We start from the raw sequence: 17,500 nt of genomic DNA on the forward strand, positions 1-17,500 counted from the left end.
CAAGACGGCGTCCTCCTGACTTGCAGTCTCCAATTCCCACACCCGCGGTCGGTGGGAGGCTTTCCCACTTTGGCGACATTTGGCTGTCACGCGTCAAAGACCGTTGGGTGAGGGATATTCTGTCTCACGGGTACAGGATAGAGTTCAGTTCTCGTCCGCCAACTCGTTTCTTCAGAACTTCTCCACCACCAGACCGAGCCGATGCTCTGTTGCAGGCGGTGGCCGCTCTAAAGGCGGAAGGAGTGGTGACCTCCGTCCCTCTTCAGGAACAAGGTCACGGTTTTTACTCCAATCTGTTTGTGGTCCCAAAAAAGGACGGATCGTATCGACCCGTCCTGGATCTAAAGTTGCTCAACAGACACGTAAAAGTCAGGAGGTTCCGGATGGAATCCCTACGCTCCGTCATAGCCTCAATGTCTCAAGGAGATTTTCTAGCATCAATAGATATCAAAGATGCGTATCTCCACGTGCCGATTGCACCAGAGCATCAGCGTTTCCTACGCTTCGTCATACACGACGAACACCTGCAGTTCGTAGCGTTACCTTTCGGTCTGGCAACAGCCCCCCGGGTCTTCACCAAAGTCATGGCAGCAGTAGTAGCTGTTCTGCACTCGCAGGGTCACTCGGTCATCCCGTATCTAGACGACCTGCTTATAAAGGCACCCTCTCGAGAGGCATGCCAGCACAGTCTGAAGGTGGCACTAGACACTCTCCAGAATTTCGGGTGGATTATCAACTTTCCAAAGTCTCATCTAACCCCGACCCAATCTCTGACTTATCTTGGCATGGAGTTTCATACTCTCTCAGCGATAGTGAAGCTTCCACTGGACAAGCAGTGTTCGCTACGGACTGGAGTGCAATCTCTCCTTCAGAGCCAGTCGCACTCACTGAGGCGCCTCATGCATTTCCTAGGAAAGATGGTAGCAGCAATGGAGGCAGTCCCGTTCGCGCAGTTTCATCTGCGCCCTCTACAATGGGACATTCTACGCCAATGGGATGGGAAATCGACGTCCCTCGACAGGACTGTCTCCCTCTCTCAGACTGCCAAGGACTCTCTGCGTTGGTGGCTTCTCCCCACCTCATTGTCACAGGGAAAGTCGTTCCTTCCCCCGTCCTGGGCAGTAGTCACGACGGATGCGAGCCTATCAGGGTGGGGAGCGGTGTTTCTCCACCACAGGGCTCAGGGGACGTGGACTCAGGAAGAGTCCACCCTGCAGATCAATGTTCTGGAAATCAGAGCAATCTATCTTGCCCTGCGAGCCTTCCAACAATGGCTGGAAGGCAAGCAGATTCGGATTCAGTCGGACAATTCCACGGCGGTGGCGTACATCAACCACCAAGGGGGAACACGCAGTCGCCAAGCTTTTCAAGAAGTCCAGCGGATTTTGACGTGGGTGGAAAGCAGAGCGTCCACCATATCCGCAGTTCACATCCCAGGCGTGGAAAACTGGGAAGCAGACTTTCTCAGTCGCCAGGGCATGGACGCAGGAGAATGGTCCCTTCACCCGGACGTGTTTCAGCAGATCTGTTGCCGCTGGGGGACGCCGGACGTCGATCTGATGGCGTCACGGCACAACAACAAGGTCCCAGTTTTCATGGCACGGTCTCACGATCACCGAGCACTGGCGGCAGACGCCTTGGTTCAGGATTGGTCGCAATTCCGACTCCCCTATGTGTTCCCACCTCTAGCATTGTTACCCAGAGTTCTCCGGAAAATCAGGTCCGACTGCCATCGAGCCATACTCGTCGCTCCAGACTGGCCAAGAAGGTCGTGGTACCCGGATCTGTGGCATCTCACGGTAGGCCAACCGTGGACACTACCAGACCGTCCAGATTTGCTGTCTCAAGGGCCGTTTTTCCATCTGAATTCTGCGGCCCTGAACCTGACTGTGTGGCCATTGAGTCCTGGATCCTAGCGGCCTCAGGTTTATCTCATGAAGTTGTTGCCACAATGAGACAGGCTAGAAAACCATCCTCAGCTAAGATCTATCACAGGACGTGGAAGATATTCTTAGCGTGGTGCTTGGCTCAAGGGGTTTCTCCCTGGCCATTTGCATTGCCAATTTTTCTTTCCTTCCTGCAGTCTGGATTGGAAAAAGGTTTGTCGCTTAGCTCTCTTAAGGGTCAAGTCTCCGCGCTATCCGTATTCTTTCAGAAGCGCTTGGCACGGCTTTCTAAAGTACGCACTTTTCTCCAAGGAGTTTGTCATATCGTTCCTCCTTACAAACGGCCATTGGAACCCTGGGATCTGAACAAGGTTCTCATTGCTCTCCAGAAGCCGCCTTTCGAGCCTTTGAAAGAGGTTTCCCTTTCTCGGCTTTCACAAAAAGTAGTTTTTCTTGTGGCGGTCACGTCTCTTCGAAGAGTGTCCGAGCTAGCGGCGTTATCTTGCAAATCTCCCTTCCTGGTGTTTCACCAAGACAAGGTAGTACTGCGTCCAATTCCGGAGTTTTCTCCCAAGGTGGTTTCTTCCTTTCATCTCAATCAGGATATCACTTTGCCATCTTTGTGTCCGCATCCAGTTCACCAATTTGAAAAGGGTTTACATCTGTTGGACCTGGTGAGAGCACTCAGGATTTACATTTCTCGCACGGCGCCTCTACGCCGTTCTGATGCGCTCTTTGTCCTAGTCGCTGGTCAGCATAAGGGATCGCAAGCTTCCAAATCCACCCTTGCGCGGTGGATCAAGGAACCAATTCTTCACACATACCGTTCTGCTGGGCTTCCGATTCCATCTGGACTGAAGGCCCATTCTACCAGAGCCGTGGGTGCGTCCTGGGCATTGCGGCATCAGGCTACGGCTCAGCAAGTGTGCCAGGCGGCTACCTGGTCGAGTCTGCACACGTTTACCAAACACTATCAAGTGCATACCTACGCTTCGGCAGATGCCAGCCTAGGTAGACAGGTCCTTCAGGCGGCGGTGGCCCACCTGTAGGAAGAGGCTGTCTGACAGCCCGTTCATGTGGTATCTTTTTACCCACCAAGGGACTGCTTTTGGACGTCCCACTGTCTGGGTCTCCCAATTAGGAGCGAAAAAGAAGAAGGGAATTTTGTTTACTTACCGTAAATTCCTTTTCTTCTAGCTCCAATTGGGAGACCCAGCACCCGCCCTATTTGTTCTTAGGGTTTCGTTTTTCGGGTGCACATGTTGTTCATGTTGTTTCTTAAGTTCTCCGATCTTGTTATCGGATTGAATTTGTTTTTGAAACTGTTATTGGCTTTCCTCCTTCTTGCTTTGGTACTAAAACTGAGGAATCCGTACTCCTACGGGAGGGTGTATAGCCAGAAGGGGAGGGGCCTTACACTTTTAAGTGTAGTTCTTTGTGCGGCCTCCAGAGGCAGTAGCTATACACCCACTGTCTGGGTCTCCCAATTGGAGCTAGAAGAAAAGGAATTTACGGTAAGTAAACAAAATTCCCTTCTTTGCACCTGTGAACACAACGAGGAGAATGTACCTTGTATTACACTGTATTTTTAACTGTGGAGGTCATGCAATGACCTTCGACCCTAGGTTCAGTTTTCCTCTTAAATCTCTTCCACATCTACAAATTGATATGTAAATAAAGGCTCGGGTACAATCTGCTGGTCATTAGGACAAGCTAACCGAAAATGAGCGGAATATTTTAATGCTCAACTTAATAGACAGCACATGTTGGTAAATTGTTTAAAAACATTTTTTTTAGGAAAACCAATGACATAGCAAAAGGGAAAAAATAAAAAAAAAATAGTTCTAGGTGAATAAAATAATATTAGAAAACCCCTGTTGTATCTGTTGGATGAGCCATTTGTGTAAATAGGGCAATTGTTGTGCAGATTGTGGCTCGCTCTTCGGCCACCCTCCTGGATCCTCCGGCTCGTCCGCAGCATACGGAAGCAATTACCCGCTCACTTCTCGCTCGGCAGTGATGGGGGCACCTCCGCACCATTTGCTGAATTAGCAGCTTTATTTTATGCTTTATAGAGAATGAGCTTTTTCCCAAGTTGCACATTTTGTGGCAAAACCCTGAGATGAAAATAATAAAGAGGAACCAAAGAAAACAGTTGACGCCCAAACTGTATCCTGCGGTGGTCTTCATATATGGAGGACAACCTATAGATGGACGCCTCTTCTAAACGAAGACCATTGCACATTTGGGAACGTGGGACGTTAATGAGGTGTTAAGCTAATGTAAATGTTTTGTACGGTAGAGAAGGCTTGAGCGGTAAAGCAAATGTACGGAGGGGATGTAGCGCATTCTGCATTTTCAACGGACTAGAGAATGCAAACAATATCGCAACGCGTAACCGCTGAATACTCGACAAAACCTTCTTTAGGTAAATATTCTGCAATTCTTGCTTTGTTTGTGGTCCTTTGTCTCCTAGAGAAGATGCAACGAACGTGAAGGCTTAATGATCAGTTGAGAAAACTTTTGGAAGGTGTAGGCCAAAGGCCTATGGCGGGCACGGATCGCGGAAGCGGAGCAGTCAGCCCTTTTAGCTGTGACTTTTTTCGGCTCGGCTCTCCTAGGGCTTAAACTTTGAGGATTTTCACCGCTTGGTTGGCTGTCAAACAAGGTCTTCTCAAAGCCAAATGGGCATAAGGTTCAGATGAGCCTTTCAGTTTCAGCAGGGTCTGAACCTCCTTGGATAAGACTTGAAGAACGATAACTTCTGTGGTTCTTACATCAAAGGTTGTCCCCTAAAATAGCCTATAAATCAGAACAGAACGTGTTTGATTCCTCTGCAGCACCCCCAGAGGGAAAATTAAGTATTGCAGGATGCTCCTGCTTGTAACACATGGATATGCTAGGTCCTTCGGAGCAAAAAGTAGATCGCTGTAGCTGCTTTCCAGCTTTTGATTTGGTGACAGGTCATCTTAATATATGACCAACATCTACCCCAATGAGCAAGCTAATGTTGTGGGCCGATGACCTCAGTTTTAGCCTCCTGACGAAAAAAACCCTCAAAAATATCTCCCGGATTCATGCATTCCTTAACCAAGAATCAGCAAAAACACTAGTGCATGCCCTAATAATCTCCCGCCTTGACTTCTGCAACCTCTTGCTCTGTGGCCTCTCTTCCAACACTCTTGCACCCCTCTAATCTATCCTAAAGTCTGAGGCCTGACTAATCCATCTGTCCCCCCGCTATTCCCCAGCCTCCCCACTCTGCCCATCCCTTCATTGGCTTCCCATTGCCCAAAGACTCCAGTTCAAAACACTAATCATGACATACAAGGCCATCCACAACCTGTCTCCTCCATACATCTGTGATCTAGTCTCCCGATACCTACCTGCATGCAGCCTCAAATCCTCACAAGACCTTCCTCTATACTCCTCTTCCCACAATAGCATACAAGATTACTCTTGTGCTTCCCCCATAGTCTGGAACGCTCTACCCCAGTATATCAGACTCTCAGCTACCGTGGAAAGCTTCAAAATTAACCTGAAGACCTACCTCTTCCGAGAAGCCTACAACCTACAATACTCTCTAGATTACTACATTACTGCGCAACCAGCTCTGTCCTCACATACTGAATCCTCACCCATCCCCATAAACTGGGAGCCCTCGTGGGCAGGGTCCCCCCTCTCCTCCTGTAGGCTGGGAGCCCTCGTGGGCAGGGTCCCCCCTCTCCTCCTGTAGGCTGGGAGCCCTCGTGGGCAGGGTCCCCCCTCTCCTCCTGTAGGCTGGGAGCCCTCGTGGGCAGGGTCCCCCCTCTCCTCCTGTAGGCTGGGAGCCCTCGTGGGCAGGGTCCCCCCTCTCCTCCTGTAGGCTGGGAGCCCTCGTGGGCAGGGTCCCCCTCGTCTCCTGTAGGCTGGGAGCCCTCGTGGGCAGGGTCCCCCTCTCCTCCTGTAGGCTGGGAGCCCTCGTGGGCAGGGTCCCCCTCTCCTCCTGTAAGGCTGGGAGCCCTCGTGGGCAGGGTCCCCCTCTCCTCCTGTAAGGCTGGGAGCCCTCGTGAGCAGGGTCCCCCTCTCCTCCTGTAAGGCTGGGAGCCCTCGTGAGCAGGGTCCCCCTCTCCTCCTGTAAGGCTGGGAGCCCTCGTGGGCAGGGTCCCCCTCTCCTCCTGTAAGACTGGGACTCCTCGTGGGCAGGGTCCCCTCGCCTCCTGCAGGCTGGGAGCCCTCGTGGGCAGGGTCCTCTCGCCTCCTGTAGGCTGGGAGCCCTCGTGGGCAGGGTCCTCTCGCCTCCTGTAGGCTGGGAGCCCTCGTGGGCAGGCTCCTTTTTCCTGCTGTAATATTCTGTCTTTGTAATGTTCATGATTGGTTTTTTTTTTATGTATACCTCTTTTCACTTGTAAAGAGCCATGGAATAAATGGTGCTATAATAAATAATTGTTTAAGTAACTTATGATTCCTGACGAAGAAGGGTTTCTCCAATGAAGGAGTAATGGAGATTACAGAGATAGATATTTTCAGTGGGGCAGGGTTCCTTCAAAAGTTGAAAAACCTGTTTTACTTCTTTTGCGTGTCAGAAGAGGACATCTACCTAAATCTAAATTAAGGGGGAAAAGTAAGATTTCCTTCCCATGAATAAACCCGTAAAGACGTTTCCCTATGGGTTTTGTAAACAGATTACAGACTTTAGACCGGTTTGGTTGGAACGCCCCCATCGCAGCCTCGTACACACCAGCCATATTTAATCATGTCGAGCCAAATTGTGTAGTCGGGTGTAACGAGCGGAGCGCGGGTTCTGTCTGTCATTGCGCAGGACGAATGTAAGTGATACAGAGCATCGTGTTATGACAACCCAGTCCGTCATTTTCTCATTGACTTATCTTCCCAGTGAAATTTGTTTTATCCCCTTTTTATGACATGGCGTAAAAAAAAAAATAAATAAATAAAATGAAAAGAACCATGAAAAACTTTATTAATTTGCTTTTTATTACTGCCAGGATAATTTTTTTTGACTACTTCTACATTTTCTGCCTCTCGTAAACAGTCGCCCGGGCTGAGGAGGGCTTCTCCGTATAAAATATTTATGGACCAGCTGCCAATTTGGTGTCAAGTGAAAACAGAGGCTCTTAAAACCAGAGCATTTGTACCCTGCGAGCTGATGAACTAAGTAATGTTAATCTCTATAAAAGGAACGGGGGGGGGGGGTGTCTAAAAAGGCAGAATTGGGGATTGCATACCAGGTTTGGGAAAATAATTAAAATACAATGTAGTATATACTCAAAAGGAACACGTAGCTACTGCTTACAAGACAATGTAGATCTGAAAACAAAAATATAGAACAAAAAAACATTTTTTATATCTTATTTTGTTACTGCATATAAAAAAAAATACTAGTTTTTGATACTAAAAAAAAAAAAATATATACATTCAGCTGGCATTTTTCTGTTCTGTGCAGTACATCTTTTGGCTTTGCTGTGTAGACTGAGTCAGAGTCAGCAGGACCATTTCATTATCGTTAAATGGTGGGGTAATTATAAAAAAAAATGATGGCTCTACTGTATTGTGCCACTGGAGGTCTAAATAAAATAGTACCAACACTATGTACACAAAAAACTAAGCTATGTATCCAGTGGTCAAGCCATTTCCTAATTTCTGGGGGGAGGGGGTGGCCTTCTCTAGACAAACTTAGTGTATGGATATTTAAAGGGGTTGTCCACTACTTTTTTCATTGATGGACTATCCTTAGGATAGATCATCACTGTCTGATTGGCCAGGGTCCGGGGGAGGTGGCCTTTTCTGGACAAAATTAGTGTATAGATAATTAAAAGGGGCTGTCCACTACTTTTTTCATTGATTGACTATCCTTAGGATAGGTCATCAAATGTCTCATCGGCCAGGTCCGACACCCCGCCTATCAACTCTCCTCGGTCCCGTTGGCGGCAGCCGGAAATTCTCAGTTCCATCGCTGCTCTGTGTTCTGATAGTGACCGTGGCCGGTACTGCACATCCGCCTCCTATTGATTTGAATGGGAGGTGGATAGGTAGTACCCATCCGTGGCCACTATAAGGAGACGGAGCAGCCACGGAACTGGGCATTTCCAGCTATCTGATGCCACCCACCAGGACCGAGAACAGCTGACCGGAGAGGGGGCAGTGTGTCGGACCTCAGCCAATCAGACATTCATGACTTATCCTAAGCATAGGCCATCAATGTAATAGTGGATAACCCCTTTAACTCTTCTACTCCTCCTCTTATAGTCTATGAGACCACTTAAAGTGAGCCTCCTTTACGCCTCCCACCAATTCGTTACAAAGCCTCATTTCAACAATGTCATAATTAAAGGTGGGTAAGTGTGAAAAACATACGCTGTAATCGCACCTTCCATGGCCATGACTGATGGCCTCCTCACTTTAGGAGCGGCCAAGCTAGACGTCAACAACTTACGAGTCCATCAATCATTCACATGGGGCATAATTACAGCTTCTCAGCCCAATTCAACTGACGTTCTGTGGGACTAAAGCCAAGTCATTAGCATAAGCTGAGTGACCGGAACTAAAATTTTTTTACTAGACTGGAATATCAAAGATATTATCATTGCCAATATTTCTGTGGACATTTAGGTCTCACCGCCAAATCCACCCCTCCCGGGAACTCCCACAGTTTCCTAGAATCCCCCAGGCCCAACTGAGGTTGACATGAACTCTGGCCACTTTCAGCCCAAAAGTTTTGCTAGATCTGTGACAGTTGGCAGCTGTGAGGACATAGCAGGAATCACTGCGTGCGTATGTATGTATGTATGTATGTATGTATGTATGTATGTATGTATGTATGTATGTATGTATGTATGCACACACACTCACATTTTTGAAGGTTAGTGCAGGCACAGTCGAAACCAGAAATTTCCCTCCGCTCTCTATACAGACATCTGCAGGTTTCCCCCTCCTCTCTCTCTATAAAGACACATCTGCAGGTTTTTCCCTCCGCTCTCTATACAGACACATCTGCAGGTTTTTCCTCCGTTCTCTATAAGGACATCTGCAGGTTTTTCCCTCCGCTCTCTATACAGACACATCTGCAGGGTTTTTTCCTCCGTTCTCTATACAGACACATCTGCAGGTTTCCCCCTCCTCTCTCTATAAGGACATCTGCAGGTTTTTCCCTCCGCTCTCTATACAGACACATCTGCAGGTTTTTACCTCCGTTCTCTATAAGGACATCTGCAGGTTTTTCCCTCCGCTCTCTATACAGACACATCTGCAGGTTTTTCCCTCCACTCTCTATACAGACACATCTGCAGGGTTTTTTTTCACTATTTGACATGAAATCAGAATAAACCTTTCCCGTTTTTGGGAAATTAGGAACCAAAATTATTTATATTTGCCAAATGCCAGAATAATGAGAGAAAGTTATAAGGCATTTTCATAACTAGTTTCTGTAAATTCAAAAAAAGTTTACATACACTGAGAGCACTATGCCTTTAAACAATATGGGACAGCCGATAAGATGATATCATGTCTATGGAAACTTCCGATAGGTTTATTGGCAACATCTGAGTTAATCAGAGACACACCTGTGGATGTATTGTAATGCACACCTGAAGAACACTGCTTCTTTATTTACCATGATGGGAAAGTCAAAAGAAATCAGCGAAGATCTCAGGAAGAGAATTGTGGATTTGCAAAAGTCTGGTTCATCCATGGGTGCAATTTCCAGATACCTGAAGATGCCTCATTCATCTGTACAAACAATTATACACAAGTACAAACAAGATGGGAATGTCCAGCCATCATGCCGCTCCGGAAGGAGACAGGTTCTGTGTACCAGAGATGAAGGTGCTTTGGTCAGACATGTGCATATCAACACAGGAACAAAAGCAAAAGACCTTGTGAAGATGCTGGCGGAAGCTGGTAAGATTGTGTCATTATCCAAAGTGAAACATGGGCTGAATGTCCACTCTACCAGGAAGAAGCCATTACTCCAAAAGAAACATAAAATAGCCAGATTAATGTTTGCAAATGCACACAGGAACAAAGACCTTAATTTTTAGAGACATGTCATGTGATCTGACAAAACAAAAATTGAACTGTTACACTGGGGGCGGCAGCATCATGTTGTGGGGTTGTTTTGCTGCAGGAGGGACTGGTGCACTTCATAAAATAGCTGGCATCATGAGGAAAGAAGATTATGAGGCAATAGTGAAGCAACATCTCAAGACATCAGCCAGGAACGTAAAGCTTGGGTGGAAACGAGTCTTCCAAATGGACAATGATCTGAAGCTACTGCCAAACTGGTTACAAAGTGGCTTAAGGATAAAGTCAATGTTTTGGAGTGGCCATCACAAAGCCCTGGATCTCAATCCTATTGAAAATTTATGGGAAAAACTGAAAAAGCCCAAGCGAGCAAGACGACCTCCAAACATGGCTCAGCTACACCAATTCTGTCAGGAGGAACCGGCCCAAATTCCTACCAACTATTTCACCCAAGTCATATGGTGTAAGGGCAATGCTACCAAATACTTTTGACTTTGAAGAAAGTAATACAAATGCCCTCTCTCTCTCATTATTCTGGCATTTGGCAAATATAAATAATATTGGTTCCTAATTAACCTAAAATGGGAAAGGTTTATTCTAATAGTGAGATAAACATGCAGAAGTGTCTTTATAGATAGTGGAGGGAAACTTCTGGTTTTAATTGTATATCCCACATCAGGCATCAATGGACCTCTTTATAATGGAAGCCTAGTAGATAAGCAGTATAGGACAAGACACCCTGGCAAGGTAGTCCCTAGTTTTTGCAAACGGATGAACCACTATGCTGTTCGCAGTATTTTTAGCCATCGAAATTGGGAAACCTGATAAATAAACTTTCTTCTAAAGGCCCCGTTACACGCAACGACGTATCTAACGATATATCGCCGGGGTCACGGATTCCGTGACGTACATCCGGCATCGTTAGCGACGCCGTTGCGTGTAACGGGCCACATAAGAGTTAACAATCGATGCACGTCTGAATTCATGGGACACAAAATAAAACCCCGATATCTGATCCATTCCGAAAACGTAATTGATACTCGGCAGTCATACGGGACATTTGTTTAATCTATCACAGTCATTAGTGAATGGGACCAGCAGGACGATCGGAGGTCGAGGGGATTATTTTCTGTTACTTCCATTAGGAGCAAGGACACTTCATTCAGTGGGGTTTTTGCCAATTTGATTTGGGACAGAATTTCCTACATCCAGGTACCGGCCATAGAGAAAATTCATTCTATATGGCTGTGTTTTAATCATTTGGCACTCCGTGACGAGTACGGTTTTTCTGCTCCTTTCACGGGTCCTATTACTAGTAATGGCTGTGAAGAACCAGAAACACCCAAAAAAGTAGAACATAGAATCTTTTTGGGAATTTTTAACTCCTTCAACGTCTACGATGTGCATGTTCTCAGACTAGCCTATATTCCCTTCCATGTGGTGCAGTGTGAGCCTAAAATTGTCTCTTGTTCTCCATAGACCCAAAAAGTCAACGTGCTCAAGGGCCGCGTCGCCTAGAGTTAGAACAACCTGACCACCATAGTCGAAATGCATTCATGATGTCGGTGCTGAGTACACGACTTCCCCAGAGGTCAACATTTTTACATTTTCAAGAGCCTTTCAGTATCAACTTTCATAGACATTCGTAAAAAACAACCAACGCTTGGCAGTTGTAGAAGGTTTAACGGTGCTGAGGCTTCCATGATGTGGCCCTACAGCCAAGCGTCAACCACCAACAGGGTCGCTTCACTCTCACTCCTTCAGATGAAACTAAAATCCGGACAAAGACAATGAGCAGCCCTCACTTTCTCAAGATGCGAGTCTCGTCCAAAGGAAGCAAGAGTGAAGTGAACCAGTTAGAGGCCGGTGATTGGCAGCAGGGCTCACGTGAAAATGTTAAGAGACCCAAGAAGCAGATGTCGCTGGAACAACACCGACCCCAAAAGGGGAGTACAGCTTGTATTTATTTCACATGATGGACAACTGAAGTTGAGATGAGATTTTCTGAGAAGTGGACAACCCCTTTAAGTCCACAGCAGAACTCTGAGACCCACATTCAAATATTCTTCCACAGATATGGTAGGTATCCACCAGAGCCTTTGCTTATCTCAGCAGGGTAAATACACAAGAATCTCAATGCTCATTCTCATGCGTTTGTAAACATCTTTTCATTCTACTTCTGCCTTAATCTTGCCTCTGATGAGACATGTTAGCACATGTGATGCAAAGTGACAGTGGAATATGTGACACGTCCCCATGGCCGCGCCGGACAAACCTCCCTTTTTGGGCCGCGCCGGACAAACCTCCCTTTTTGGGCCGCGCCGGACAAACCTCCCTTTTTGGGCCGCGCCGGACAAACCTCCCTTTTTGGGCCGCGCCGGACAAACCTCCCTTTTTGGGCCGCGTCAGAGATACCTCCCTTTTGGGCCGCGTCAGAGATACCTCCCTTTTGGGCCGCGTCGGGGAAACCTCCCTTTTGGGCCGCGTCGGGGAAACCTCCCTTTTGGGCCGCGTCGGAGAAACCTCCCTTTTGGGCCGCGTCGGAGAAACCTCCCTTTTGGGCCGCGTCGGAGAAACCTCCCTTTTGGGCCGCGTCGGAGAAACCTCCCTTTTGGGCCGCGTCGGAGAAACCTCCCTTTTGGGCCGCGTCGGAGAAACCTCCCTTTTGGGCCGCGTCGGAGAAACCTCCCTTTTGGGCCGCGTCGGAGAAACCTCCCTTTTGGGCCGCGTCGGAGAAACCTCCCTTTTGGGCCGCGTCGGAGAAACCTCCCTTTTGGGCCGCGTCGGAGAAACCTCCCTTTTGGGCCGCGTCGGAGAAACCTCCCTTTTGGGCCGCGTCGGAGAAACCTCCCTTTTGGGCCGCGTCGGAGAAACCTCCCTTTTGGGCCGCGTCGGAGAAACCTCCCTTTTGGGCCGCGTCGGAGAAACCTCCCTTTTGAGCCGCGTCGGGGGAAACCTCCCTTTTGAGCCGCGTCGGGGGAAACGTCCCCATGACCGCGTCGGAGAAACACCTGTTGGCTTTGACGATCTACAAAAATGTACGTAATTCGAAACGCCAGTTGGGTGCATTCCATTTGTTTCCCAATAAAGAGCACTGGCTCCATCACAGTCTGTAAAAATCCAATATTTACTCATGTAGGTTGTCCTTTTTTCACTCAACCAACGAACTCTTGTTCTTCTGCCCATTTTCATCCGAGCTGTAGGTGGTTACCTTACATTTTAGTTCTGGCAAAACAGACTAATGTGGTCAGAAGTAGTAGTTTCAGTCTAGAAACTCCAGGAACTCCTAGTCCATCATTACAATAACAGAAACAAAGCACTGAACTGATACAGTAAAATAGGAGTAAAAGGAAAACAGACACATACAGGCTAATCTGCTGATGTAACTGAACCGTGAGAAGCCGGTGCCCAGGGACCGGGTATTTGGTTTCAATCCTCCATCTAAAGCACCAGAGATCTCCTCAAAAAGCGCAACGAAAGCTACAAAAAAAAGAAGGAAAAAAAAAATACTCACACTTCCCGTAGACTCTGCAGCTCCACAAAGGCGGCCGGATCGATCTCCTTCAGCTTGTTGTGGCTCAGGTTTCTGTTAGAATTACAAGAAAAGAAAAGGCAATCGAATCAGCACATGGCAGTGACTGAGGTCAGCAGAAAAAACCCGCCTGGCAATTATTCTGGATCGCATGGAGAAAACGATCTGCTGTTATACAAGAGCACTTAGGAAATGGCAATGCTTTTTCAGATTGGGCAAACAAGCCAATTACAGGAGGCACTATGAGGATACATGAAATGCCCGGGATGCTGCGTCCCCGGTAATTAAATCAGCAAATTCAACCGGATTAGGCCGTGTTTTGTTTTCATTTATTTTCTTTTTTTTTTTCTTTTTCGGAGCGAGTCAAACAAATCAATCTTGGAGCGTTTAGTCAGCGACAGGCTCATTTGTCCATTTTCCAAGCCATTAGTGGAATTATGGCAATTAATGAGATGTTTGTTCCAGCAGAGAAGCTAGGAGAGCATGAATGGGAGAAGTGTGCAGCGCCGAAAATACCAGGCTGCTCAGAAAATCAGCACTTATTCTTATAGTGGCTCCCAGTAAGGGTTGTCCTATTTGGAGAACACCGGCTGACCACCAAAGACCCCTGGTAAAGGCTCATCTTTGGGGGGGGGGGGGGGGGGAAGTGTTGAGTGGCTGCACGTTTGTCACATAGAAGAAATGGGGTATTCCATGGCTTCCATCCATGGTGGTATTCTGCCGGCAGACCTCCAAAGCAGAAGCCCCCCTGCTAATGGAGAAAGGTCTCCTGACTGGGACCTCCTCTATGGCATTCATACGAGATAAAACATATGGAGGAGGCTTATTCTAATGGGACAACCTCAACCAGCAAACTCCGTAACTATGCGGTAAAACATCCCCTTGGTAGATTGGCAAATCAGACCGTACCACGGCTGAGTAACGAGCCCGATAGGATCTGTAAAGGCACAGATTCAGCAGCCCATACAGCGGCAAAAGAACTGCGCTTCTAGCAGCGGAGCTGTGATTAGTACCTTACCAAAATATTCTAAAACTTTGAGACAACTTGTTCCCATTTGATGATCTAAATATACAATTTACAAACTTATGTCATCTTAACCTGCCAGAAAATTACCGTACTTAAAAGTGCCGGCCACAAGTTATATCCTTTCTATTTTACTTACTGTCCACTGCTCCTCAGCTACCTACCTACGGCTTCCAGTTCTTCAGCTACCTACCTACAGCTTCCAGTTCTTCAGCTACCTACCTACGGCTTCCAGTTCTTCAGCTACCTACCTACGGCTTCCAGTTCTTCAGCTACCTAGCTACGGCTTCCAGTTCTTCAGCTAGCTACCTACGGCTTCCAGTTCTTCAGCTAGCTACCTACGGCTTCCAGTTCTTCAGCTACCTACCTACGGCTTCCAGTTCTTCAGCTACCTACCTACGGCTTCCAGTTCTTCAGCTACCTACCTACGGCTTCCAGTTCTTCAGCTACCTACCTACAGCTTCCAGTTCTTCAGCTACCTACCTACAGCTTCCAGTTCTTCAGCTACCTAGCTACGGCTTCCAGTTCTTCAGCTACCTACCTACGGCTTCCAGTTCTTCAGCTACCTACCTACGGCTTCCAGTTCTTCAGCTACCTACCTACGGCTTCCAGTTCTTCAGCTACCTACCTACAGCTTCCAGTTCTTCAGCTACCTACCTACGGCTTCCAGTTCTTCAGCTACCTACCTACGGCTTCCAGTTCTTCAGCTACCTACCTACGGCTTCCAGTTCTTCAGCTACCTACCTACAGCTTCCAGTTCTTCAGCTACCTACCTACAGCTTCCAGTTCTTCAGCTACCTACCTACAGCTTCCAGTTCTTCAGCTACCTACCTACGGCTTCCAGTTCTTCAGCTAGCTACCTACCTGTGGCTTCCAGTTCTTCAGCTAGCTACCTACCTATGGCTTCCAGTTCTTCAGCTAGCTACCTACCTGTGGCTTCCAGTTCTTCAGCTACCTACCTACAGCTTCCATTTCTTCAGCTACCTACCTACGGCTTCTAGTTCTTCTGCTACCTACCTACGGCTTCCAGTTCTTCAGCTACCTACGGCTTCCAGTTCTTCAGCTACCTACGGCTTCCAGTTCTTCAGCTAGCTAGCTACCTACCTGTGGCTTCCAGTTCTTCAGCTACCTACCTGCAGCTTCCAGTTCTTCAGCTAGCTAGCTACCTACCTGTGGCTTCCAGTTCTTCAGCTACCTACCTGTGGCTTCCAGTTCTTCAGCTACCTACCTGCAGCTTCCAGTTCTTCAGCTACCTACCTACGGCTTCCAGTTCTTCAGCTACCTACCTACCTGTGCCTTCCAGTTCTTCAGCTACCTACCTGTGGCTTCCAGTTCTTCAGCTACCTACCTGTGGCTTCCAGTTCTTCAGCTACCTACCTGCGGCTTCCAGTTCTTCAGCTACCTACCTACGGCTTCTAGTTCTTCTGCTACCTACCTACGGCTTCCAGTTCTTCAGCTACCTACCTGCAGCTTCCAGTTCTTCAGCTACCTACCTACGGCTTCCAGTTCTTCAGCTACCTACCTACGGCTTCCAGTTCTTCAGCTACCTACCTACGGCTTCCAGTTCTTCAGCTACCTACCTACGGCTTCCAGTTCTTCAGCTACCTACCTACCTGTGCCTTCCAGTTCTTCAGCTACCTACCTGTGGCTTCCAGTTCTTCAGCTACCTACCTGCGGCTTCCAGTTCTTCAGCTACCTACCTACGGCTTCTAGTTCTTCTGCTACCTACCTGTGGCTTCCAGTTCTTCAGCTACCTACCTACGGCTTCCAGTTCTTCAGCTACCTACCTACCTGTGCCTTCCAGTTCTTCAGCTACCTACCTGTGGCTTCCAGTTCTTCAGCTACCTACCTGTGGCTTCCAGTTCTTCAGCTACCTACCTGCGGCTTCCAGTTCTTCAGCTACCTACCTGCGGCTTCCAGTTCTTCAGCTACCTACCTACGGCTTCTAGTTCTTCTGCTACCTACCTACGGCTTCCAGTTCTTCAGCTACCTACCTGCAGCTTCCAGTTCTTCAGCTACCTACCTACAGCTTCCAGTTCTTCAGCTACCTACCTACGGCTTCCAGTTCTTCAGCTACCTACCTACGGCTTCCAGTTCTTCAGCTACCTACCTACGGCTTCCAGTTCTTCAGCTACCTACCTACAGCTTCCAGTTCTTCAGCTACCTACCTACAGCTTCCAGTTCTTCAGCTACCTACCTACAGCTTCCAGTTCTTCAGCTACCTACCTACGGCTTCCAGTTCTTCAGCTAGCTACCTACCTGTGGCTTCCAGTTCTTCAGCTAGCTACCTACCTATGGCTTCCAGTTCTTCAGCTAGCTACCTACCTGTGGCTTCCAGTTCTTCAGCTACCTACCTACAGCTTCCATTTCTTCAGCTACCTACCTACGGCTTCTAGTTCTTCTGCTACCTACCTACGGCTTCCAGTTCTTCAGCTACCTACGGCTTCCAGTTCTTCAGCTACCTACGGCTTCCAGTTCTTCAGCTAGCTAGCTACCTACCTGTGGCTTCCAGTTCTTCAGCTACCTACCTGCAGCTTCCAGTTCTTCAGCTAGCTAGCTACCTACCTGTGGCTTCCAGTTCTTCAGCTACCTACCTGTGGCTTCCAGTTCTTCAGCTACCTACCTGCAGCTTCCAGTTCTTCAGCTACCTACCTACGGCTTCCAGTTCTTCAGCTACCTACCTACCTGTGCCTTCCAGTTCTTCAGCTACCTACCTGTGGCTTCCAGTTCTTCAGCTACCTACCTGTGGCTTCCAGTTCTTCAGCTACCTACCTGCGTCTTCCAGTTCTTCAGCTACCTACCTACGGCTTCTAGTTCTTCTGCTACCTACCTACGGCTTCCAGTTCTTCAGCTACCTACCTGCAGCTTCCAGTTCTTCAGCTACCTACCTACGGCTTCCAGTTCTTCAGCTACCTACCTACGGCTTCCAGTTCTTCAGCTACCTACCTACGGCTTCCAGTTCTTCAGCTACCTACCTACGGCTTCCAGTTCTTCAGCTACCTACCTACCTGTGCCTTCCAGTTCTTCAGCTACCTACCT

The 17,500-nt window shown here is 48.0% G+C and overlaps 1 protein-coding gene across 1 annotated transcript in view; it reads right to left on the minus strand.

The window, feature by feature from the left end:
* The window catches only part of LRIG1 (leucine rich repeats and immunoglobulin like domains 1), a 116,758-nt gene that overhangs the window by 56,204 nt on the left and 43,054 nt on the right, over window positions 1-17,500 (minus strand). Inside the window, exon 2 of the mRNA XM_075321389.1 lies at window positions 13,420-13,491. Coding sequence (XP_075177504.1) covers window positions 13,420-13,491 — 72 coding nt within the window. The remainder of the gene's footprint in view (window positions 1-13,419; window positions 13,492-17,500) is intronic.

The sequence above is a fragment of the Anomaloglossus baeobatrachus genome, chromosome 8, assembly GCF_048569485.1.
Source record: "Anomaloglossus baeobatrachus isolate aAnoBae1 chromosome 8, aAnoBae1.hap1, whole genome shotgun sequence".
NCBI classification, from domain to species: domain Eukaryota; kingdom Metazoa; phylum Chordata; class Amphibia; order Anura; family Aromobatidae; genus Anomaloglossus; species Anomaloglossus baeobatrachus.